Raw genomic sequence first — 26,570 nt, forward strand, 5'->3', positions numbered from 1 at the left:
GTGACCAACCTGTGCCTGATGAGCTTGCCAGCATTTTGGATGAGAGACTGGAGAAAGAAAACGTAGAACTAAAACATATTGGACAAAGTCTCCGTAGAAAGATTGAGCTCTCCAAGTCTAGCGGAAGTGCTTGCAGGCGACCAGACCTGTAAACAAAATGTGATATGCTGGCAAATGAAAACGATGCATTAAATGCACAGCTGGTGTCTCTTCGTGCAGCGCATGAGGAGACAGGGCAGGAATACACGGACATGAAAGACGCAGTGGATTGTTTGGAAATGCTCCAACAATCTCTGAGAAGAAAACTCCAGGATCTTCAGATGGACTTGAAGAAGCCACAGCTGACTATGGATCAGCAATCTGGAGAGCTGGAGAGTCTTTCTGAGGAACTGGACAATCTCCAAAGGCAGCATGAGGCAGATTGTCTAGAGATCCAGAACCTAAGCAGGCAGAACTTGGGTTTGAGGGCTGAAGATGCTCTGCTTTGGGAAAGGTTGTGGGAAAAGAAGGAATTGGTTAAATTCAAACTGGAAGACTCTTCAAGATTAATCTCACCTGCTCAACCAAGCATGACATCATGCGCCTCGATTCCGAGATTTTCATTTGTCAGTTAAACTTTCTAATACCACCGTCTCTCTCTCTGTGTGAGTCTTTCCAGGTTGAATTACTGGTTGTTCTGGTGAAACTGCAGGGCTTGTACCGGTCATGGAAAACCTGGAAAGTCATGGAATTTGCTAATAAAGGCTACGTGTGATTCTGTGGTTCTCGTCTCGGACTCGACCGCATTTGGTCTCGGACGTTGAAGTTTCACAAAATTTCCGGCATATTGTCCAGTTTATTTGTCAACATTCTTGTTTTCACCGGATGCAAAACATACCGATTCAAATCCAAGCAATAACGTGACTTATTAATGACGTGTTTTCAAGGCAGTAGGAACAAGTTTATCATGGGGGGGGGACAAATATCGGAAACCTGGCAGAAATGTCATAAACAATGGAGTCATCAACATGTTACTTAGTAACTCCTTACTCTAATCTGACCCCTCGTTTCAGAAACGAGTAATCTAAAGCGTTACTATTTACAATCCAATAGTATGTTCATCTGCGTACTGTGACAGATGCGTCCATCTGTCACAGTATGTTGCTATATATTTCTCATTTTATTCAGTAAAAACATACATTGTTGCTTTCCTCTTTTTTCTTGGGGAGTTATGTCTCATGTGTAACACCAGCGACACAAACTTAACGCATTTCCTAACTGGAGAATAGATTAGATGCATAAATTAACTAAATTAACTAGTATATATCATAGGTATGTGTTTTATGACCTCAAAGTGGCACACTGCCCCCAAAAAACATATTTTTCCAGTTCCTCTTGAACAAAATGACTTGCATCTTTAATCAAACAAAATGACCGTCACTCCAGGACTGAACACTCACTTCATCATTTGCCTCGCAACTAGCAAGCTAAAAACTCTGGCAGCACACACAAGCTACCAGATTCTGATATATTTTATTGGTCAAGATACATGTGATTATTGGCTGAAACTGCATTTACATATGTTGACTGGCAATTGAACTGGTTCCGCCTCTTTCTAAAACCTTAAGTAAAAAACAGCTCATAAAATAGGATTCGGCAGTTTTACACTCAATACAGCAGTTTGACCAAGAAAACTAAAGTCTAAAAAAACAATCTTTGTTCTTCTTGAACAACTCTCTACATCAGTGAAACAGTTTGATCTACAAAAATGAATAAAAATGATATTTTTCACATCTAACAAACACCTTAGCTCGGTGGTGCCCAGAGTCGGTCCTCGAGGTCCGGCACCCTGCCTGTCCTCGTTCTCTCCCCAGTGGTAGTAACAACCTCTTCAGCATGTCAGTGTTCTTCTTAGGGCTTCTACTGAGCCATTATTTGAACCAGGTGCGTTAAACCAGGGAGAGAACTGAAACATACAGGATGCCGGCCCTCCAGGACCGACTTTGGGCACCACTGCCTTAGCTTCTCACTGATAACTCAGTGTGCCGTCTCACTTTCCAGCCCTGCATTCAGTAATTTGCCAAACATGAGCCATGACTCTAAAAAGGTTGAAACACACAGACTGAGGCAAAGAATCCAAAATGTTTTTTTTTTCCTCCTGTCATTTTCAGCCACAAACATTGAATTAAAATATCTACTGTTGTGTGTTACTGTCTCTCACCTGCTGGTCTGCTTCTGTCTCTCCCTCTCTCTGCATCCTGATGTCCCTGCATGGCAACCATGTATTTACAACAGACACTACTCTAACATACAGTATCAGAATGTGAACTAACTAAAGATAAAAAAAAGTATGTTTATCATACAGAAGAAAATTTTAGCAAGTGATTTACAGACGTATACATTATTATACATGTCATAAGCTGTCAACTCTATTTACTGCATAACAATATTCTGTGACTTTTACCCCACAAAATAATAAAAAGAATTTTAAAAAAAAGAGAGAAGTCTAACTGTTTCCTTTGTATTAACAAAGACCTTCTGGTAAATTCCCGAAAGCTTCCAACCACAGACTGAATGAACTCGCCACAATCACTTACCCCAACTCCATCTCCCTGCCCCGTTTGTGAGCTGTGGCTTCTGTGCGTTCATTCACTCAATTCAGTGGAAGTTCTGTCAAATTCCCCGTCTAATGGTCAATTAAACAAAGAAAAAGCAGCTCTTTGAATGCAGTGATATCGACCCAATAAACTATTGCAAATGCCTTGGCAGATTCTCAGCCGTTCACTTCAAGTGGAGCGATGACTTTGTTTGGATTCAGGCGACACGTTTCTATTAAAATTTGACATTTATTTAAAAAAAAACAACAACTGCATTTCAGTACAGTGGGATAGAGGAAGAAAGACATAATGTAGCGCCTCAGTAGCTGGAGATAGCCAAACAGTGGGAGTGCACTTGTCTAAGACTGGATGCGTGTGGGATTTTGTGGATTTCAGAGTGGGAGTGCTACATCTAGCCAGCAGACTTGTCGGCCTCCAAAGCAGAGGTGTTGGTGGATGTGGCTATAATTTTGTTCTGGTGGGTTGCTTGACCCTCTTATATAAACAAAAGTTACATAAAAAAAATATATTTTGTGTGTCATTTTTCAGTCGTTTTGTAAGCATTTAGCTGTGAGCTACGTCCTAAAATTAGCATGCTAACATGCTAGCAGTGACAGTCCCAGGCCTGTTCTTGTTAATACATGTACCGAAATAATTGAAAGAATGCCTAATCCTTACCATAAACACAAAGTGAAATTAGTAGATAATAAATTCTAAACAGTTTTTTTTTTTTTTGAGAAAACCAGGACTTACTTTGGATTAGCTTCAAAAGGTCAAGTCAGGGGTGAGGCCTTACAGTGGAAGTGAGAAGCTCCTAGCTAATTAAAAATATGTAGATGTCAAGCGCAGGGGTATTGCACTGCAGTCCACCAAAAAATAATAAGAACTGTAGTATTTCATGAGCTTTTGGCATAAATGCTACTTCAGAACTTTAGAGATTTCGATCAGTCAGAATCTTTCCTGCAGAAAATAGCTGATCTAGCCTCTCTTGCCAGAAGCCCATTAAAATGCTGTCTACATCGTTTTAAACTGCGTGATTGTGAGCGTGAGTGGGAATAAAAATAGCAATAGGTATTTTGTTCCATATAACACAGTAGGAGTGTAACAGGTAAACCTTCTATGGATGCAAACTCGACTAAAAACCCACCTGTTTAGGATTGTATTTGAAACGTAATCAATTACAAATTTATTGATGGAACCTGACTTAATGTCGTGTTTTGATTGTTGATTCTATGTTGCATTGTGTTTCTGTGTTTGATATGATGTAAAGAACGTTGAAATGCCTTGCTGCTGAAATGTGCTATACAAATAAAATTTGATTTGATTTTGATTTGATTTAACATAGACTATTTACAGAAAAGTGTTTAGTTATGTACACAGAAGAGCCACGTGGTACGTGGTGTGTAACATTGATCCCACGTGTTAAACACAAAACAACAAACCTAAACACATCCGTCCAAATAAACCAGCTGATTGACAAGTAAGACATGGTAAAAATCAAGGACACAGTTTTGTTTTGGACACCTCATTAGCTTTGCAGTGAATAAGTGAATGTTGGATAAACTCAACATGCTGTTGTGATGATGGACTCTGGACACCCACAGGCTTTTATTGTGAAAAATGCTTGCTTCCTTCAAGTTTTCTGCAGTTGTTCTACTTTAGGTATTCATATCATCCAACAAATGTTGATTTAAACCAAATTAAATACAAAAAGCTACTTATAGCTTTTTTCAATTATTAAGGGAAGCAAGCTATCTAAACCAACCTGGCTCTGTATGAAAGTTTAAGTCCTTCTCTTGTTTAACCATGAATTAACTAAAATAACTTACCAATTTTTTTGGAAAGCTAGGTTAAATTTCAAGCCTTTAGCGCTCAAGCTAATGAAACCTATAACGCCTGCAGTTTTCTGAGGCTGTGGACATAGTTAAAACCTGAAGGAATAACTGTCTAGACTTATGTCAGGTCGAAAAGATGCTAACTAAGAAGCCTGGGAGCAAATGAACTATTTCCTGCTGAAAGCAAGAAATTTACAGGTCGCAAAGTCTGACCAGAAACCCCACATCAAGAATCTGAGCGAGCCAAATACTGTATAGAGAAAACAAATGACAAAACGTTCCAGATGATTCCTGGAATAGAATCATAAATCAAATTTGATACCATGCAGGTCATTAAAGAGATTTTTTTTTTTTAAATTCAGGAACACAAAAGTAAAACTGCTTTTACATTGAATGGTTGAAATGTATGTATTAACTAGACTTTTATTTCTTTAAATAAATTCCCTTTATTTCAGGCATCAGCCGGCTGTTAAATTAGCGCTAGGGATAAAATTCAAGTAGAACTGCAGTGGAGATTTTTGTTGTTTACAGTTGGAACCCTGCAGGCGACCGCTCAGCAGCCGGTCCGGCTCCTGTCCTCCCTACTCAGCAACAGTGCAGACTATTCCTGGGGCCCCGGGGTCTTCATGGCCATGCTGGCGCCAACCATGGCCGGGTAACTCCTGTACCTTCTCATTCCATCCGGCCCAAAGGGGGACCCAGACCTGCGCAGTCCCCCCAGAGGCCCCAGCAGGGGGCTGGGGCTCGCTGCCCTGCCTCCGGCCACGCCCAGCCGCTTCACCTTGTCCAACAGGTTGAGGTTGTAGACGGCCACGCTGACGTCCGTTTGGCTCTCGCAGTCCCTCGCTCTCTGCCGGCCTCTCGTCCCCGTCACCTCCTTCAGGATGGAGCGCGCCGGCTTGGACGCCAGGAAGTTGTCGTACGACGGGCTCTTGAAGTCGAAGCCTTCAGAGGTCGTGGCGGCCGAGGCGCTGGGCCTCGTCGGGGAGTTTGGAGGGGTGGCGGGTCGTAGGTGTTCGGTGTTGGATGCCCTGTTGGGGGCGATGGAGGTGCTGAACAGAACTCCTCCAGTGCCCTGGCTCTGGTGGTACATGGCCGCTGAGATCCCCCTCTCCTGCAGGAGGCGCACTAACCCAAGGGAAGTGCTGGTGGTGCGCGTTCCATCTCTACACGGACAAGAATCAAACCACGACCAAGAAATATTGAACTTTCTGTCCTCCTTTCTTTTTTCTTTCTTTCTTTATTTTAAACAAAAAATTATTAAATCAAAACAGATTAATGTGAAATACTTTGAAAAAGTTCGCATCTGTTTATGTTGGTACAACCACAAACCTAAATGAATTTTATTGAGATATTTTGTTATAGTCACACAAAGTGGAAAGAAAATGTTTTTACATTTCTTTGATCCATTTATTATTTTAAAACCTAAAATCCCATTAGTACAGACAGGCTTCAATTGTTGAAATAATCGTCGGTTAATTTAGTAATCGATTAATCGTTACTGAAGGCATAAACACTCAAAAAAAGGCTATTTTCCCGAAAGAACAAAACACTCAGAGTAGTAATTAAGACAAAACTATACAAAGGATAGATACGTTTTAGATTTAAGACTAAATGAACAGACTTGTCTGTAAATCTGTTCTACCCAAAATTCATTGGTTTAGCTTCACTTGATTCAAATTCTATTTAAAAAATTCCATGAAAGACTTTTTGCCTGTAAATTATTAATTGGTTAATATATATATATATATATATATATATATATATATATATATATAATTAGCTGTACACTGTACTGTAAACTGTGTTGATGTCAAGTCGAGTAGAAAGGTTTGAGCTTTTCGCATGTTGATGCTATAAGTATTTTATTCAGCTGCAGATGCATGCAAGAGATCACTAAAGGAATGTTGTGTAAGTGCATTTTAGGCAAGAAGAAAATACTATTTTCTTGTTTTTATGGATTTGTTCTCTAACAAACTTCTGCTCTCAAAAGCTGGATTACTACTGAATTTCAGGTGAGTTCTGGAGCAATTGCTTTCACTGGATTTTACTGACGGGTATCAGAGTAAAGTGGGAGTAAACCCAAACGCGTACCAAGATTAAAAGTCAAAAGCCGGTATGGCTTTCTTTCCACTTTATATTTACATACAACTTTGTGTTGCTCTGCCATTTTAGAATGTGGGGCGAAAATATTAATAAAATAAATACTGGCAGCCTATTCATAAAAAAAATAACTGTGTAGTTTGGTTTCTCAAATTGATTATATAAAATTGTAATTATTTATTATTTGCATTTTACTTGTTTCAGCACAAATACTATCAAATCAAAATGACTAAACATATTTTACCACACATTTCTGCACCAGGAATCGCGCCACACAAATATAATTAAATCAATAGTGTTTACTTAAAGTAGAAGTTCTTAATATCTATCCAGTCATATTCACTTGAACTTTGTTGCCACAATGTTTTCAAGTAGACCATTGTCACACTTTTCTGAGAGAAGACGCAGTTTAATTTGAAACGGTTTCAGCCTTGCCTGAGGTTGGTGGATGATTCAGAGGGCCTGAGGCTGAGCCTGCGCGGCGTGCAGGGCGTGGCGGCGGGCGTTCCCCACAGGCTGCTGCTCATCACACAGGAAGACGACGTGGAGACGGGGTTTAGACTAGCAGGAACGACAGCAACAGACCGACTTAACACCCAAAAAAAAAAAAATCAGCGACTTCACTGGCATTTAAGAGCCCGCGCTGCTGCCGAACAGCAAAAACAGCAAACAGTAAGCATTCACACGCATTATTGAGCAGCTAAATGTTGGTTATTGATAACAGGAAGCAGACATTGGCAGGGGAATGTGCTTAAACTGCATTTAACCTGTCAGTTCAGTAAATAAAATACATCATTTGAACAAGACAAGGGAGCCATTCTGGGTCTTTATTAGAACATTACGGTCGTTCTAGCAGAACAGGAAAACTGTGGTTAAGTTTGAAATTATTCATACTCCTGGCAGATTTATGTGCAAACTAGAACATTTCTGAAGAAATTTAAACAGGGCCTGCAAAGTGTGCCTGTCGGTAGGAACCATTTTTCTGATGCTAAAAATTAGCATCAATGCTAAAGTAAGCTACAATGTAATCAATAACATGTGGAGCAAGATTGACTTAAAATGCTCATCCCTCAACACCGAATTAATTGTTTATAAAAATATAAGCTATTTTGAAATACTGCTTAGACGCAAGACATTTACAGTTGGTAAATGCTCAGCAAATGTAGCCCATAGGCGTAAATTCAAGCTGTGAGAGTTTCTTCAGCCTACTGGCGTCATAATTACCACGCCTCAGCCAACCAGCACCAGATTGTCGCTCTGCTCCAGCCAATCGTCACGCAAGAGCTCCTTCAAAAGGCCAAACAACCACGGATCCACCTGCTTCAGCCGCGCTTCGACCCACCTTCTCCCCGTCTCCACCCTCATCCTCCCTGGCATCTTCCAGACTCCTCCAGGCTCCTTCCTCTCCAGGCTCCACTCCACCACCAGTGTCTTCCGGGGGAAGACTACCCTGAGCTTCGCCCCGAGCCGATCATCTAAGCTCACGGCGATTCTCAGCACCCACGTCTTCTGCCGGTGTCCGGGCGCCAAAGAACTTCGGGTCAATAAAACTTTCTAACTGCTGCTTTTTCTCTGTGTGAGTCTCTACAGATTGAATTATAGCAAGAGTTTCTGTTATTCCCAATAAAAATTGCTCCATTGATTAATGAGATAGAAATAAATGTATTTTTTTAAAGTAAAAAAAAAGTAAAATTAATTTGCTCTTGTTCGGTGTTATCTTTGGAGAGATGCGTGTCCCATTTTCTATCAGAAACAAACTTTTTGGTTGAATGAAAATGACTTAAAATCTAAATCTGCCAGCGGTGTGAATAATTTTGATCATAACTTTATTATCCACTGTGACGTTGACATCGGACGTCTCTTACCTTGGTGTGACGCGCGTCTGTTCGTCCGTTGGATGGAGGATCCGACACGTTGTGAAGGTGTAAGTGGAGCTGGTGTGGGCCATGCATTTTCCTGGATAGTATGCAGCTGAAAGTTGTAGAAAACACAGATTAGAAATTCATCTTTAGCACAAGTGGCATTAGCTTGTGTTAAAGGATTATGTCGACATTCAGTTTGCGGCGTGATTCCACATGATAGGAGAACCAAAACATGGACAGAACTCTCGCTTTTATAGGCTTAAATATGACTAGACACGCCGTCTAAAACTCCTGCACTAATTTCACAGTTTGTTCTTATTGCTAAACGACCATAACACTTCTACAAATATAGCTTACATTCAATAGAATGTCTGTTTTTCTAAGTGAGTCACTCTTGTATTACATTTCTATCCATTCAACAATTTGGCAAACACAATGCAGTGGCCAACTAAACCATGTTGCCAGCCATCTTTTTTTGGGGGGGGGGAATGTCAAAATTTATATTCCAAAACATTATATCCCTCATACGTATCTCATCTCTGCCATGAAATGTAAATGAAGTCAGTTTGACTTCTCTTAGATTAATCCCCAAGCTACGCCATGCAAACGCTCTGCACTAATGAAGATTCACTCATCTAATGACTGAATGCTTTGAGTTAGGAATAGGCAGTTTATAGTATCATTGTTTGTGGTTCTGAATATTTTTTTAATAAGAAGTGTGTTTTATCATGATATTGAAATAAATATGAACTGATATTTTACGGTGGAATTGTTACTTTTGCTATTTTGTCCACTCTTCCATGAGAGCCTCTGAAAATATCTGACAAAAGGTTAGTCCTGAAATGTCCTATTTGAGAATTTGTACGTTTTTCTCTCTTTCATTCCCACGAATGCTCCGGTCATCCTCACCCAGCGCATCGGTGTTGCTAAGATGCGGAGACGGGGACGGGGAAGGCGGAGACGGCGGGCCAAGGCTGCACGGGGGCTGCCTGAGGTTGGTGTCCCCCGTGCTGGAGACGGCAGGCACAGCCGGCGAGGCCATAGAGGAGGAGGAGGAGGTGGGCAGATTCTGGAAGTACTGCTCTCCTGGTTCATCCTCCTCGAAACCGCCCCATGGGTACACCTGATGTAACAGAGGAGGACCCGGGTCAAATCAGAACCTGCAGCGTGTTGAGGCCGTGGGCCGCACAAAATCAGACCAGGGGCCGCAAATGGCCCCCAGGCTGCAGTTTGAAAAACCTGGGTTTTATTTTTGGGTTATTACATGACATTAGAATAAATACACAGAGAATCTTGTGGCTGTAACATGAAAAAAGAGAAAACATCCAAAGGCTATGAATCTGTTTGTAGTGTATAATCTAGAAATCCTACAATCAATTCACTGTGGTCTTTGGTTATTTGGGGTGGAATAATTATCCTTTCCTGACTTTCTTTCTTTTTAAAAAATACATATATATTTTAACCAACAATATAACAAAAATATTATGGGATGACTTCCTTGTCTTCCACATACAAACGTAGGGACAAGAAAATACAACCAGTTTTTGTAAACCAGGTAGAAAATAGTCTACCAGCTACAAACTGGTAGACTATTTTCACCTACCAGTTTATAACTACCTCCAAAGTAAATCACACACACACACACCTGTTCCAGCTCCAGCTCAAGGGGCCTGTAGCCCTTCGGCACGACGCCGGGCCTGGCGTCCAGGATCACACCGAGGTGAGGCTGAGCTAGCTGCTGCCACTGATGCAAGATGGCCGAACCTGGAGGACAGACACGAGGAAAACTGCAAAACCTTACAAACACAATCAGATGGAGGAATACTTCCGTCCTCCAAAACAAATATAGTATCACTGCAGTGACAGTGATACTATAAGACAAGAAGGTCATCGGTCAATGAACTTGAATTGTTTTTTGGAAACTATCATAAAAGTCTTCTATCATAACTTCTGGCATTGGAGTGTTATGTGCTGCCTGGTATTTAACACAATGCAAACAATACAGAGTATTGGGGTCATACAAAGAAATAATAGAAAATAAAAACAAAATTCTATGAATAAAGTCATAGTATGAGGATTTATTCTAATAAAATATTTCTGTCATAATATCACGAGAGTAAATAATGGGATGAAAATAATATTATTACTTTATTCTCATATTATTTCTATGTCGAAATAATATAACTTAATATTAAAGTTATATTATAACTTTATTCTCTTCTAAGTTTATTCTTGTAATACGACCTTATTCTCGTAATTTTATTATTTTTATTTCCTTAGTGTTCCTAATAATACTCCGTGGTAAGATATTAGACAGTATCTAATTAAATAGTAAAAATATAGCCCATAATGTTTTTAAATGTAATTATCTGATCGTATTACTGTTTATGTATTTGTAATAATAGTGAGATCTTAAGAGAAAGTGAAAACGACATTTGCAAACAGAAAGATGGCAAACAAACAGAATAAAAAGCAGACAAATCATGAAAATGAAGTGAAATGGAAGCGAAAAGTAGACTGAGACAATAAGTTTATTAACAAAATCACAAACAAAAGGCAAGAGAAGAAATGACAGAGCGAACATGGAGACATGAAAGAAACAACAAAACCAGAGGAAATCACTGAATTACTAAGATAAACGTTTCTAAATCATTCTAAGCTGTTTTCTTTCAAATAGGTGGAACTTGGATTTGGGCTTTGTGGAAAAGAAGGATCATTTATTAAAACTATCTGTGGTATAATTATTACACCTTGAAAAAAAGTCTTAACTATACCATAAAGAGTGTATATAAACTTCTAACTACTGCTGTATGTGTCCAGTATGCATATGCAAAACAGTGGTCAATAATATTAAACCATAAAACATGCTTTAAGTTCAAAATGAGCGGGGTTTAACGGTGTTGCCACACTTTTAAGTTCAATGACTTCTTTCTACCAGCAGAGGGCAGCACAGACCTCCTGCAGGCAGCACTACGGTCTAAAACGCTGCTGTGAGCTTCTTTACAGTAAAACAATTAAACATCAGCTGCTGATTAAAAACAGCAGAAGGATAAAATCATTTTTAATGGAAAGGTTACGGATCTGTGTGCACTTTCTATGTTTGGTTAGTTTTCTTTACAGGTCAAAATAGTTAATGAACATTAAATCACAACAGACCAGTTTGAAAAAGTGACCACATCACTTTTTCGAACTATTTAGTGGTGTGTGAAGGTGTGTGTGCGTGTGTGTGTGTCTACAGCCACCCTCTGGGCTGTGGCTCTTTGTAGTAGCTGCCATATTTGTGGTGATGCATCAGAGACCAGAAGGAGTTGAAGAGCATCAGCGGCATAGGCCTCTCCTTCTTCTCCTTTGCACTCCTCCTCTTCCTGCCGCCGGCTCTATCCCTTGCCCACCTTCTTCCTCTCTCCCGCTCCACCCCTGCTATAGTCCTCCTGGCCCAGCCCCACACCCTTTCCCCCTCGAGCATTCGCCCATGCCGACCCTCGCACCTCCTTTCCGTGTCCGTCCCCCAGCCCCACTTGCTCCCTTTCTTGGTTCCGACGCCCCGGTGGCGCTCGGCTTCCCAGCTCCTGCCCGCCGTGCAGCTGCTTCCGCGCTCGCTTCCCCTCTCACCTTCGAGCGGCTTGACGATCTGCAGCTTGTCGGGGAGGTACGGCCCCCGGGAGGCCCACAGGTTCAGGTTTCCAAGCGACATGATGCTGTCGGAAGGGGTCAGCACGTTGTCGTGGTCGAGGGTTCCATGCACTCTGCCCCGTCGGCGCTCTCTCTCCTCTTCGAAGAAGCGTCTCTCGCTCAGGTTGTTTTGTCGGCGCAGAGACAGGCGGCGCAGGGCCAGCCGCAGGTCCTCTGCCCCGCTCGCCTTCTTCTCTCTGCACTCTAAGCTGCTGAAAGAGACGAAACCACTCAGGAACACAAGGACACCAGTTTAGCCTCAGTGTCTTCTGGCTACCACTCACTTGTCCTGATTGCATGCTGTCTCCATGAGAATGGTCTGGGTCCGGTTGTCATAGGCGACACCGTCTCCGACGATGTCCCCGCCAAACATGGCGGAGTGAGGCGTGGAGAGGCCGCTGGACTGGGGCGACGTCCGAGTGGACAGTGATTGGTTGGAGCCTGGGATGTTGGAGTTGGTCGGAGTGAGCGAGCGCTGGCGAACGGTTTGGTTCACACTCTTCACCGTCTCAAACACTCGCTTCCGGTGGATCCTGCACACACAAGAGTCTCGCTCTGTATGCTGAAGCCTTCACATGACAACAAAAGCAAGTCGAGTTTATTTGTATAGAACATTTTAGCAACAATGAGGTTCAAAGTGCTTTACCATATAGAAATCTAATACAGTAAGCAATTATAAAACAAGCAATAAACATAATGTTATCATCAAAATCATCAAGCAAATACACATCAACTATATTGATCAATGTTCCCGTTACTAGGAATCAAAGGCAACACAAAGCAAGAAGGGATTTTTAAGGAACTCAGTGTTTTGGCATCTTTGCAGTTATCTGGACATTTGTTCCAGATTTGTGGTGTATAGAAGCTGAATGCTGCTTCTCTATGTTTGGTTCTGGTACTAAGGATGCAGAGCAGACCAGATCCAGAAGACCTGAGTACTCTTGGAGGTTGGTACAACAACAACATATAAATATTTTGACGCTGAGTCGTTCAGTAATTCATAAACCAAAAGAAATATTTTAAAGTCTATTGTCTGAGCTCCAGGGAGTCAGTGTAAGGACTTTAGAACTGGGTGATGTGCTCCATCTTCCTGATTTTAGTGAGAACACAAGCAGTGGCATTCTGGATCAGCTGTCTAATTTATTTTTTTTAGCAAGACCCGTGAAGGCACTATTGCAGTAAACTAAAGATAAACGCATGGATGAGTTTCTGTAGATATTGCAGGGGCATTTCTAGGTCTTTAAAGCCTAGAAATGTTCTTCAGGTGATAGAAGGCCAACTTTGTAACTGTCTCTGAAGATTCAGGTCTGAGTCAATCACCACACCCAGTTACTGGGCCTGATCGCTACCAGCAGAGGGCAGAGAGATCATAGCGGGGAGAGCCCAAATCATACGTACTTCTGCTCTTCACACTCAGGATCGTCCAGACTCAACTCCTTCCTCATCGTTCCTTCGATCTCCGCCGCCAGAGAATCCTGAAAGACGGAGACTCTTTAAGCGAGAGATTCTCCTGTCGTCCGCCAATCTGAAGACGATGCCCCTCACCATTGGGTAGAGTCCCAGCGGGTGGTAGCGTCGGGGAGTTCCTGCAGGGTAGTTCCTGTTCCTCAGGTTCTTAAGCTCCTCCTGGGCTTCATGCAGCATCTCGATACACTCTGAGTATTTCTCCTGCAGCTCCTGCAGCTGTTGCGTTGCAGTTCTCACAATCAATTTTTGCAAGCTCTCTACAATAACTAAATTATGACTGCAAAAACCTGAAAGTTACCTCTGCTGTAAGCTGCCTCTGAGCGTCCTTTGCTGCCACTAGGTGCTGAGATAGCTCCTCATTTTCAACAGCCAGCTGCACGAACAGTTACAGGTTTGACTTGGCTCCACAGGAGTACAGTATTTAGAAAAGTAGTTTTAAACTTGAAACGTGTCTGCTCACAGATTTAGCCTTCTTTTGGAGATCCACTATCTGAGAGAGGAGGTGCGTGATCTCCTCCTGCTGACGGGAGGCATCCTCGGTTTTCCGAGCCAACTCCTCGGCGATAGCAGAGATCTGCAGACTGGACAGCCCTGGTAGGATAAGTTGTTAGAGAGAAAGATTTGTGCACAGAGTTGCAGAGCGGCCGTAACGTGAAAGTGTTACGGGGAGGAGACACAAAACTTACGGAGCTCTTTGACACAGTCACTGACAAGCTGCTGCTCCTTTTCTTCATACGTCTCCGTCTCTGACTTAAGATGGCTGGCCTGCGCAGAATCAGTGACCAGAGAAAGGTTTAGTAGCATATGTTGCATGTCTGTTGTGCAATTAGTGGGCCGTATGCTGCACCTCTGAGCGGAGTGACAGGTTCTCCTCTTCCAGCTCTTTGAGTTTCCTCTGGAGCGTGTCACTAAGAAAGACTCCCGAAGCTGTTTCTGCTTTACTCTTCTTGCCCCTTTTGGAGAAAGAAACAAGTAGACTGATTAATTCATAGGCAATATCCCTCGTTTCTCCTTCTCTTTCTACTTATACTTCTTTAAAACCCTCCTTTTCCCACTCATCCTCCTGAAAACTTGTTTCACTGTCTGTATTCTTCTCTTTATATTTGTTCCTCTTTACAGACATTTCTTTATCACACTCATCCCTCCTTCTGCCATCCTTCATTCCAACCTTCATTCATCCCTTTTTACAATCCTTCTTCATCCCACTCATCCCCTAAAGACCTTTTTCATCGTCTGCAATTCTTCTCTTTACATTTGTTCCCCTTTAGAACTCTTCCATATCCCACTCATCCCTCCTTTATCATCCTTCATTCCTAGTCGTTCATCTTTATAATAAATAGGGTCTAAATTCCTACTGCAGTTAAAAAGGGAAAGCAAATCGTTGATGCTGACGTGGGGGAAGCGGCGGACTCGTCCTCACACTCCTCCACTGCGTTGGTGTAAAACTGAAGCAGCTCGTCCTTCAGGTTGAGCTCATGGTGAAGCTGGGCCACCTGGAGGAGGGAAAATATTCTTCAGACCACTTGGCTCAACCCCATTACAGCTGATAAAGACCAGAGTGAGTTTTTAATACAGGACCTCCTCAGTGATCTGCCCCACTTGCTCCTCCAGGTAGTCATTCTGTTCAGTCAGAGTCCGGTTCTTCTTGAGAAGAGACTGGCCGATCTTTGCAGCCAGTTCCAGGTCTCTCTCTTTCTGTTAGATGGAGGGTAAATGATTTCATAGTTTAAGTCATTAAGTATATAAGCGATACACGATACATCTGCGCTAAGATCGGGTATCGGCCAATGTTAGTAATTTTTTAACATATCGTATCGGTCCGAAAAAACCCCCAAACTGGGCCGATATTAGCGATCAATATTTATTTCCATATTGTTGCTGTTTGTTTCTGAAGAGTAATAGAGGAGGTTGGTCGTATTGTATTTGTTTGGTCATGTGACAGTGATAGTGATGCAGCAAAGGATTATGGGGAGTTTCACTGAGGAAGAAAAGCAGTGGAGAAGTCAGTTTTTTCTAGGTGTTGAAAGGGAAATACACATAACATCGGTAAATATCGGTTATCGGTCACAAAGGAAATATTAATATTGGCCCAGATTTTCATAGCAGTGGATCCCTAAAATATGTCAATTCACAGAATGAAAAGACAAACACATATTTCTCACTGTCTGAAATGATATCAGGCTAAATATGTTCCTTCATAAACTTTTCAGGTTTATGAAAAGTTTTTTTTTCCTTCCAACAAATTGGGAAATGTCGATAATGTAGATACGACTGTGATGCTTTTGAGCAATTTTGGAAAAGCAAGTTCATAATGTCAAGGATTTGAAGGTTCTTATAGCTTACTCCACAACATTTGTGTGGCATCATGGGAAAATAAAATGGAATCATCTCAGATATTGGGAAGAGAACTGGTTTATTCTTAGATACAATTTCCAGATCAGTTAAGGTGCCATTCATCTATTTAAACAATTAAACAATGGTATTTTACAACATATATAAAGGCGTAAAACATTTCTATGCTTCAGAAACATACCGAAATACTAAAGAAAAGAAGCATAAATTTCAGAATTTTGAAAAATCATTATTATTGACCAAAAAGAAACAATTGTGGCAATCCAAACCAATCTGAAATAGGAAAAGAATAACCAGATTTAATGTCCTATTACAACATATTACGGACATTGTAGATAAAAAAAAGGAGTACATTTCTGCCAAAAAACACCAGTTTTTTTGTTTTTAGAAAAAACAAAGCAATTTCTGAGTTTCAAAGGTCAAATATTTTCTACTTTTTAAAATCAGAAATGTTCAAGTTTCCTTCTAGTACATTTTTTTTAGATCAGTGTAAGAATTTCAGAGTTTTTTGGCAGAAATTTACTCTTCCTTTTTGAGAAAAAAGTTATTTTAATACAGTCTGCAGCTCTAACCTTAACTATCAGTGCAACTATGACTCAACCGAGAAGAAGGAAAAAATCTGCTGCATTACCTCCTCCAACAGACGTGTGACAGCATCGATATCATTGTAGGTCTTTGTCATTTGGCCCACTCTGTCTGCGCACATCACTGTGGAGACACAAAACAGTGTGAAAATAACCGCGAACGCAACCGGATGAAAAAGAGCAGGAAGAAGGAGAAAGAAAATAAAACAATCTGCTAACTTCAGGAACATCTCCTCTGACCGCCTACAGTAAGCCAGGCTATGTGACAGGTTGCTCATACGCAGCCTGCTTTACGTAACGCACAAACGCACGAAGGCTGTGACTGATGCGTCATCTATAGGCTACAGCAGCTCCATCAGCTGTTTTATGGACGGGAATCAAAGCTAAAGTGGAGGGAGCTGTTTTCCATGGTGCACACTGCTGGCTGCGCTGCCCTGGGGGCGTCTCATCTTATCGACTCCAGAGCCGAGATCGATAACATGCTGAACAGAGATATTGAATGCATTATGGTAAGCCTCTGTAATACCGTCAGTATTAAATCTAGTTCATGAAAGCAGGTCTAGAAAGTTAAAAAAAATTTTTTTTAAAGAAATTAAAAATAGGAAACAAGGTTTTAAATGAATTCCTTATAAGGGTGGGCATTTATCGTATCGTTTATTATTTATCGCGATAAATTTCCTTTCACAATAAGAATTTAGATTTATCGTGACTCGTGTCCTAAAGAAGCGCACTACGAATGGGAATGTTTTTCAAGAGCAGTATTTGTGTTTGTGGGGCTGTTATTGCCGTGGCACACAGTCACGGCCATACAATTACCTAAACAAATACGTAAGAAATATTTTTTATCATCACTGTTATTGCAATCACAACAGTACAGCAAAATATCATGATAATATTTCAAATCCATATCCCCTAATTCCATGAGTAGTTTTGCTTAAATGAGCCAATGACCTTAAGAAAACCAAGGGTCACAATAGACTTTCGATGGATCTGGATGTCATAAACCATAAGATCCGTTTTACTCTTGCAAGTAAAATTCACACACAAAACTGGGAATATTATTATAAAAATACACTTTACCTTCCTTTTCCTCCTTACAGTACCAGCCCTTCCTTTCACATTCATCTCTAGCTAGTCCCTCTAGCCGGTTCCTGCTATCCAAGTCTTCCATTTGTTTCGCGGTGATCGATGGTGCCGTGACAACTGAGGGTTCAAATCCCATACACTTTCTACGTCTGTCTCAGCCCCAGTGCTCGGAAGCTGCTGTGGTTTCAGATACCCGATTAACCTCCGCCCACATGCGTGGGAGCGAACGTGACGGAGGCGGAGAGATGGCAGAATACAGTCTACTGGGGTCACACAGAGTTAGGCTGTGCTGTGGTGATTAGATGATGTTTTTTAAAGGTTTTATTGGGTCCAGTGGCCTTTGTTTGAAAGTAGTCAGACAGGAAAGTGGATCTACAGGTGTTTGTGTTTTGCTCATTCTCTTGTTGTTTTGTTTATGTTGTATAGGCCTTGTCATATTCAGTTCATTTCTCTGTCTTCATTGTAGTTGTAAAGGTGTTGCCATATACTGTATGTGAATTCCTTCCTGTTTAGTTTCTTAGTTTATTTCTATGTTTTGTTTCTTGTACGTTTGAATTGATCTATCTTAGACTTCTGTCAGGCATTTTCCCTCTTGGTTTTTAGATGTTAGGTTACACAACACGCCTTAATGCTCCAATTCGATTTTTTTCTGCTGAAATCCGATTTTTTTTTGTCGCATGGCCGTTCATACTATGAATTGAACCCAACCGCAATGAGACTTCTTTGAGCAGAAGAAGAATGTAGATGTCACACAGCAGCGCAAAGGCTTTGGAAGTAATATTGGATGGATGGATGTTAATGGATGGATTTTATAATTATTCAGCAACGAGAGCCGACATGTCGTCACAAGATTACAACAAAACAAAGGAAGCTAATAAAAAGAAAGTACAACTAAAGTAGTAGAGCATTGACTTCTACGGAGTCGTTTGGATGCGTACTCAGAGCTAAGAGTGGTGGGATTATAATGTGATGCACTTCAGTGACACAGACTTCTTTCATAATCATAACTTTCAGCCATTGCTTAAGTCCGGATTCACCATTTGGCTTTTCCGGTGAAGAATTACGACGCGTCTCACATCAGCAACATGAATGTCGGATAAAATACAACGTCATGACTGCAGACGCCCAGATGCATATTCAATTTACTCCCACAAACAGAAGTGGCAAAAACTGGATTTTTGTTTGGAGGGTGAATAAGGAATTAGGCCGTTCAGACTCGTGAAAACTCGGTTTATAAGTCATATATGGGCAAAAAAAAGGGATTTGGGTCACATTTGCCTGCTGTGTGAACATTGTCTTACTTCTTACTTTACTTCAGCTCTCTCTGTGCTTATTAGTCGTCTCCCTCGTTCAGTATTTAACTCCCCGTTTTTCATTTTTGGTAACTGATTTTTTCTGTTCACTACCTGCGGATTCCCCTGCAAGTTCATCTTATTTTATTAAAGTAATCTGCTCAGCCGTAGTTTTTGTTTTTTTTTCTCCGTGTTTAAGTTCTTAGTAACTGTCAAACATGACAGTTAGAGGCAGAGGAGCAGCTACATGCTCACTTCAGATTTCAAAACTTGGTTTCTTTTCCTTGAAGGAAAACAAATGCTAATAATTATTAGGGAGTTCAAAACGACATTAAATATTCTCAGAATGTGTCAGGAGAAATCTCTCTTGATGAAGTGGTCATACTGAATTGGTTCAGGCCCTCAGGCAGCTGCTGGAAACAGATACCACTACATATTGGAAATCTGTGCCACATTACTGTCTGTTTTACATTCCGTTAAACGTAAAGATTGTTCCTGGAAACATTCCCTGTTAGAAGTCATAGATGCTCTGTAACAGGGGGAAAACAGAGATCCAGATTTTTAGCGGTGTTGCTTCAACATTAGAATTTTTAAAGAAACAAGTGTATTTTTTATTTATATATATATTTCAACATTATTTTTGTTTATTTTTTAGATGTTCTTCTTTTTCAGTTTAAATGAAGTGGCATATTTTATAAAACTGTAGATAGAGATGGTCATTGGACGATGCTGGTATTGGTACAGATCAGCGGTCTGCAACCTGCAGTAAACATAAAGTTATAAAGATTTTTTTTTTTTTTTTTAATGGAATTAAATTTGAATCTCCACTACAGAATGACACTAAAATGATTTGCAGTCATTTTCTTTCGGTTATATTGGAAACTGTTTTTGTTTTGGTTGTTTGTTTTCCTAAGTTTTTTATAAGTCTCAACATCCCAAAGAAGAAACTGTAAGGCGTTTTATTTTAAAGTCTAAAAAGCGTAATAAAATAGTAGTTACATTGACAAAAGTGACAATAAGAACTGTTTCTTACATGTTTGTTAGGTAACTGTATGGCTGTGACTGGGTGCCACAGCAATAATAGCCCCACAAACACAAATGCTGCTCCTAAAAAACATTCCCATTTGTACTGCACTTCTCTAGGACACGAGTCACATCAGGAAATGTATGATTTTTACTACTAAACTGCACCTGTAACTGTATTTCTGAATTAATTGGTATTTATTGATGCTTTCATTGAACAAACAGTGCAGAAAATAGTAAAATCATCAATCCTGACAGTTTTGGGACTTTTTAAAGAACACTAGTTGGACTTTATTGTGATCTGGAAAGATCCAAAGAAATTTATCAAAAGTAAAGGAATTTATCACGATAAATGATAAACGATACAATAAGACAGCCTCTTATTTAGCTGTCTTTTCTTTAGCATCTGTGGAGCCAATGTATCAGCTGCAAGTACAATCGTTGTCATCTTTACTGTGAGCTGCCAGAAAGAAGGGCTTTGTCTTGAGTTTAAAAATTGTAATTTTCCACAATTCCGATAGATGCTCTACGCCCAGTTCTACTATTTATATCATTTCTCCCGTTCAAGGATATTGTGTCATCAGCCCACCTCTGTAAAACTGCGTCCATGCAGCATGACCTCGGCACACGCTCAGTGAGACTTACAGAAGTATTTGAGTGTCTCTTCGATCTGCTCGGTGGTCAGGTCGAGCCTGGCGTCCGGCGCCACCAGGGGCGTGTGGAGCCAGTCATCGTTGTCGTAGCCGTAGACGGTGTCGGCCCGCAGCCGGTAGACCGGCAGCTGCTCCTCCAGAAGGCTGATGATCTCGAACTCTGGCAGGTCGGTGCTGTTGCAGACATCTGAGCGACACCAAAATCACAAACCGTCGCCTGCTGCGAACCAGATTGCTTTGGATTTCTTTTTCTCATCATAAAAAAATAAAAGCCATCATTACAGAACTGAATGTTCTCAGTAAATCAAACAATCAGTAAATCTCTTATGATATAATAATATAGCGTGTCACGATAACTAATATATTGTCCCAATAATTATTGCGATACACTAATATTGCTGTTTTGAGACCACTTTGAAGTGATATGTTGATAATGGCATAACAATGCAAGTTCGCTCTCTCAGAATCCAATAAACTTCACATTAGAACTAGAAGAGATTTTAAATATCCAAAAATGAAACGCAACCAAAAACAATAAATAAAACAGAAATCAAAATCACTTACAATCAAAACCATTCATAAAATGTATCATGACATCTCTGTAAACAAAATTACCTTTCAAAGAAATATTAAAGGAAATTACTGAGCTCATTTTAACTAATCATCTAATCAAATGACCAGTTGATTAATTACTTATTTTGACAGGCTTATTAGTGACTGGTTAGAATCCATATCATGTTATTACAAACTTTTAATGCATACCAACTTATATTAAAATGGTAAAACATAAGCTCTGACACAACTGGAAACGCTACAACGCAGCGAACTTAATACACCAGCTCAATTCACCGGTGTTATTCTAAACTCTCAAATTCAAAAATATTTTATTAATCCCAAAGGGAAATTAATGTTGTATTTCTGAATATAATTTGAGAGCTTAGAATAATACCAGTGGATTGAGCTTGTATATTAAGTTCAATACATAAAAAACAGATTAAAACCATTATAGTTTCGAGTTAATATTGTATCGGCCAACACATAATATTGGTTATCGTATTGAAAGTGAAACGTTGTATCGGGACACTTCCAGCGCTGACACGATAATCTTTAAACAGCCCATTTTCACCTTGTGTCAGCCTCATGGCCGAGGCGTCACTAAATTCACCTGTGATGGTTTCAGCGTCCCTGCAGGAAGGAGGCGCGGGACCGGCGTCAAGCGGGCTGCACTCGCCCACGCTCACATACTGCTCTTCGTGAGCGAGACGCTCGACGGGCTCCGGGTCCGGATCGGGATCCAGGTCTGGGGCCGGGGTCAGCGGCGCGGCTGCCGGGGAGGCCAGCTTGGCTCAGAGTTGTGGAGGAGCAGGGGCCATGAGCCACTGGAGCCAGAGCCCCACGGGGGTCAGCTGCTCCACCACAGAGGCCGGAGACAAGGGTGGCGAGAGGGAAAGATTTCTGCCAGGGGACGAGCACAAGTAGAGACGTTAAGAGAGCTATTTAATGTACCTCAAAAGTCCACACTTATCCTTGTTTTCACTTGACAGAGTCTTTAATTTAAAGAAGTCTGCTGAGTCGGCAGTAGACCTCCTGCCAGCGTGACGCATCAGCAGCTCTCTGCAGACATCGATTTTTAACGGTTGGGAAACAAACATGGCGGCCAGAGGGAGTTCCGGAGAACCAACACCTTGAAAACATATTCATACCCTGTGGACTTTCCCACGTTTTGTCATGTTATAACCAAACACACCAATGGATTTAACTGGATTTTTATTCAAATTTCAACACACAAAAAAAAACTAAAATACTTTATTAATCTATTTATGTAACGGAACACAAAAATTAGACATGTTGTTCACATCCCTGGCAAGTGACACTCAGGCTACTGAGCAACATAAGCTTACACTCTGATCAGATGAGACCAAAAACTGTTTTTTTTTTTTGAGGGGGTTTTTTTGCCCACAAGCAAAACTTTTGTGGTGGAAAACTGGAAAACTAAAACTGCATAGCAACCTCTGTACACCATTTCTATGGTGAAACATGGTGGTAGATGCATCATACTGTGGGAAGAAGCAACAGAAAAGTAACGACGCTAGAAATCTGAGCAGACATGCAATGCAGGGGTTGAGATCAAAGGATGGTCATGACCTAAATCCAATGGAGAATCTGTGGCAGAACATGAAAATTGATTTCCGCTAATATGCTCCGTCCGATCCGACTGAGCTTGAGCTAGTTTATAAAGAACTGGTCAAAATGTGAGCCTCTAAATTTGCCAATTATTGGACGAAGTGAGCTGCAAGCTTCTGCAGTGTACTAAATCTGTGCAGCTGCAGAAAATTAGTCTAGGATACATTTAAAGGATTTTAAATAGCAATGAAGCTACCTCTGACCTTGCAGCCACCCCAGGAAGCCTCACACATCCACAGTGATATCAGTTTCAGTGACCTTGCAGCTCCGACTGAGTTCTGCAGGAATCACCATGTGGCTGCAGAAGTAAACACACAGTGGGCTGAAATCGTGACATCACTGCTGTGACAGATCAAACATCAAGCCCGCAAGCTTCAAAAACCAGAGGCTAATTTAAGCATCTGTTTATGTGTATGGGTTCTGGCACACCTCGTTGAGCTTGGGGGGCGGGGGGGTATTTTGTGCAGTAGAACAATAGAAACAAAGGTTGAGTTCATGTGTTTTGTAATGCTTAGCTCTGTTTTAGGTACAGCTTTCCTCGTGCAGCACTCTGTAGACTCAGCTTAACATCTCTGTTGTGTTTTCAAAATTATATTTCTATATTTGTTGAAATTTGTTGGGGGGGATAAGCCCACACCATGCAAGTACAAAACTAAGTCCCAAAAACAATGCATGCTAATAAAATACAAAACACATACAATGACATTAGCCCTCTAGTTCAGTGGTCCCCAACCCCCGGGGCCGCGGACCGGTACCGGTCCGTGGACCAATTGGTACCGGGCTGCGCAAGAAATAATTAAATATTTCCGTTTTATGTATTATTTGAGTCTGGAGGACCTTTTATTTTGAAAATCCTTTAGTCGGATTCTCTGGGTTACGTCTTGCGCCAACATTGAGCCACAAGCAGCAAAATGAGTCAGAAACAGATCAGATTCTATGGAAAGTTTCTTTATGAAGGGAAAAGGCCCAGAGAAGAGACAGGAGAATGGATTTATCCCGGTAGGTGATTCCCACAGTCCAAGCTCTGCATGATATGGTGACCGGATGTTAATGAGACAATGAGACCAGGCACCCTGTGCATAAGCAACGCTTCTGGTGTCATTGTCTCTCTTCACTCCCAGATGGACCGTCTGGTTGCAGAGAAACAAGCTCAGGGCTCCCATTAGTTGTTATCGTGAGTTAAAATTTTCATGAACGTAAAACGTTCGTTTTTGTGGCGCATCTGTATCTTATTTTGAAGGGATATGTAAACGTTACCATAGCGACCAGAGTCAGAGAGCGTTATGGCAGTGCTACAGACGAGATGAGTAAAGCTTATGAGTTTTAATTCTGGTTCACACGATACGATTTAAAGATTATCGGCCGATTTTCCAAACCTCTGTGACCACAGAACCGATAAAAGTCCAACAGGTTCGGTCGGTTCGTGTGTCCAGCAACACGGCAGGAGCAACACACCACAGAACCGGTTCCACTCACGAACATCCCAGAAGAAAATCCAGTAAAACCCCCAACATACCAAACATGAATTTAGAATAATCAAACACGGAATGAAGCAGCAGTGATAGTTTGTGGCTCATTTAAGCGATAAAAGACGTAAAAAGAAAAGGCTTTTGATAAAAGATGGCGGAGCAGCCGCTCTATTTGCTGCACTATGATTGGGAGGTGAGTTATGTTTGTTCGTAGTTAACATTTTTAACTGAATAAACATAACCACATATAATAAACATATATAAAAATGACCTTTATATATAGTAATAAACATTTCCACATATCACCTCTGATGTCCACCGGACTCTCAGTTGCCATGTCAACTGTTTGGGATTCCTCTCCGTTCTTACGTCACCGCGTTTTCTGATTGGCTACCTTTCACATTCAACAGGCTGTGTTCTCGCTCCCACTCAGTGAAAACCCCACAGGCTGAGATAATCGGGCCAAGACAATGTTGAATATGCCCGATTTTAGATCGGGCATATTCAACACACCACCACGTAACACAGCACACACTGCAGGAAAAAAAAAACCCCAAAAGGCTTTAGCGGGAACACCAACATGAAGAAGCATTACCTGACGGCCCCCTCACCCTGTCCCCCCGGGGCCGCATCAAAATTGCCAAGTCTTGACCGGTCCGCTGTAATAAAAAGTTTGGGGACCCCTGACCTATAATGTACAATGACTTCAGAAGTAACAACAAACTTCTTAAAAACAAACCAGCATAACATTTCAAACTGTGAAGACATTTATTACAACAAGCTGATATTAACTTTTTTTTTTAAGTTATAAGCTACGACAACTGCGATGTAAGATGTATGATGCATAAATATTTGAGTATGGATGCTAATGTTAGCCTAGCTGTTGTGATTGGTTAATAGGGACCCCTAGCTTGCTGACATTGGCCTTTTTCAAACCCTGTTGGTGTTAAAACCACCCAAACCAGGATTTATTATCAAAAATAACCTAAATTAATTTGTCGGTAGAAATGACAGTATGACACGAATCATGTAGTTAAAGCTGCCTCTGCAGTCGGTGTGGTTAGTGCCAGCAGGGTCCACAGAAACGAAGTTGTTTGAATGCTGTCTGAGGGGCGTGGCTTCACCTCCATCAGCAGGTCGCGTCATGGGTGAAAATCCTCGTTGTTCATGTGGAAATCATGTGTCCTCTCTCTCTCACACACACACAGCGGCACGACGAACGCGACCAGCTGACCTTATGGTGGATGACATTGGCAATAACGTGAGCTGCTCTCTACTTACTCTCCCAATGAAAGGATCCGGGTGTCCCGTCTCAGTGAGACATCCAAGAGGGGAAACTACAGGCAGCCAGGCGGGCCGGGATGATGATGATGATGATGCTGGGGTAATATTCCAGGGATGGGCAGGAACAGAGGCAGGCAGGCAGGCAGGCCGGCCGGGCGGAGCGATGGGAGATCTGGGACTCTGTCTCTCTCTGCGGCGCTGGCAACTCCGACTGGTTTCCAAACGATGCCCGGACCCGGTCCCCTCCTTCGGCCTCTCATCCATACATCGCGCCCCTCCCCCGCCCACCTGTCCGTCCTTTCCAGCGCTTCTCCTCCGAAGCTTGCGCTACATGCAGTCACAGCGTCAGAGGCAGAAACAGGACGACTTCTGGGCTCCGCTTTCAAAATAAAAGCTTCACGCACGAAAACACGAGACAAAAGCAACCGCGGTTGGTGAAGTGTACTGTTCAAAAAATAAATAAATAGACAATCTCAAACAGCATTAACATGCAACACGTTAGGAAAATGATTATTTTAAAGACAAAATATTGTTTGTATGGTATCTGTGACTTCATTTGTGGTCATTTCTGATATGTTTCTCTTTGAAACTGCTTGAAAAACTCCTCTTTTTTTCAATTAGTTCATCCGATTTGCGTAATGCACAAGTAACATCAACATCAAAACATCCACAAAGCATGATGCTGCCGCCACCATGCTCTGCAGTTATTCATGTTCTCAGATCTAGCCTAACTCTATCTTTCTTTGCCAGCTGACCACGAACCTTTCCTATGAACAAACCTATGAATTCAAAGAAAATTAAAAACAAAAAACAACAACAACAACAAAAACACAAACTAATGTTCTCGCTAGGTTTTCTGGCAATTTTGCAAATAGCAATAATTTTTGCAGTTCTAACCTAAAACAAGAGAAGTTTGGTCTGCTTTAACTTCGGAGAGTGAGAAAAAAGAAAGGTGTGTGCGTCTTTTTAATGCAGCGTATGTAAATATCTGGTTCAACTGAAGATATCAGTTGAAAAAATTCTGAACAATTTCTAACTTGTGCAGCCATTTACACAAGTTGTTCCACTCAGGAAAGAAACATTTTTTTTTTTTCAAATGAATAGTTAAAAATATTTAGATTATTCTCA

General features: G+C 41.3%; 1 protein-coding gene and 1 long non-coding RNA gene across 4 annotated transcripts; both read right to left on the bottom strand.

Annotated features, from left to right (window-relative positions):
• Positions 1-1,368: 1,368 nt before the first annotated feature.
• LOC114155327 (uncharacterized) lies at positions 1,369-3,704 on the bottom strand. The gene is made up of 2 exons (XR_003597717.1): positions 2,577-3,704; positions 1,369-2,246 (listed from the first exon to the last, which is right to left on the bottom strand). It is a non-coding gene; the product is annotated as an uncharacterized LOC114155327 (long non-coding RNA).
• A 221-nt stretch (positions 3,705-3,925) lies between these two features.
• trak1b (trafficking protein, kinesin binding 1b) lies at positions 3,926-21,851 on the bottom strand. 3 transcript variants are annotated; one of them, XM_028035128.1, is made up of 18 exons: positions 21,671-21,851; positions 20,498-20,692; positions 16,499-16,575; positions 15,094-15,210; positions 14,908-15,008; positions 14,363-14,468; positions 14,202-14,280; positions 13,976-14,106; positions 13,814-13,888; positions 13,594-13,731; positions 13,447-13,523; positions 12,333-12,581; positions 11,989-12,260; positions 10,022-10,140; positions 9,286-9,499; positions 8,380-8,485; positions 6,950-7,075; positions 3,926-5,577 (listed from the first exon to the last, which is right to left on the bottom strand). In XM_028035128.1, the coding sequence occupies exons 3-18, from the start codon at positions 16,571-16,573 to the stop codon at positions 5,013-5,015; spliced, it is 2,550 nt and encodes an 849-aa protein (XP_027890929.1). In that variant the 5' UTR covers positions 16,574-16,575; positions 20,498-20,692; positions 21,671-21,851; the 3' UTR covers positions 3,926-5,012. The 3 variants fall into 3 exon arrangements, with proteins under 3 accessions (XP_027890929.1, XP_027890928.1, XP_027890927.1); XM_028035127.1 differs by having other exon boundaries at positions 11,989-12,257; positions 12,333-12,617; XM_028035126.1 differs by having other exon boundaries at positions 12,333-12,617.
• Positions 21,852-26,570: the final 4,719 nt, after the last annotated feature.

Source organism: Xiphophorus couchianus, chromosome 13 (assembly GCF_001444195.1).
Source record: "Xiphophorus couchianus chromosome 13, X_couchianus-1.0, whole genome shotgun sequence".
In the NCBI taxonomy this organism is placed as follows: Eukaryota; Metazoa; Chordata; class Actinopteri; order Cyprinodontiformes; family Poeciliidae; genus Xiphophorus; species Xiphophorus couchianus.

What these genes read in the sequence shown, in the direction of transcription:
- trak1b (XM_028035126.1), bottom strand. Translation starts at nt 16,573, where the DNA reads ATGTGCGCAGACAGAGTGGGCCAAATGACAAAGACCTACAATGATATC. An exon ending in TGGGGCAGATCACTGAGGAG is followed by an intron (nt 15,009 to 15,093) that starts GTCCTGTATTAA and finishes TCCCTCCTCCAG; the next exon opens with GTGGCCCAGCTTCACCATGA. An exon ending in TAGCAACACCGATGCGCTGG is followed by an intron (nt 8,486 to 9,285) that starts GTGAGGATGACC and finishes TACAACTTTCAG; the next exon opens with CTGCATACTATCCAGGAAAA.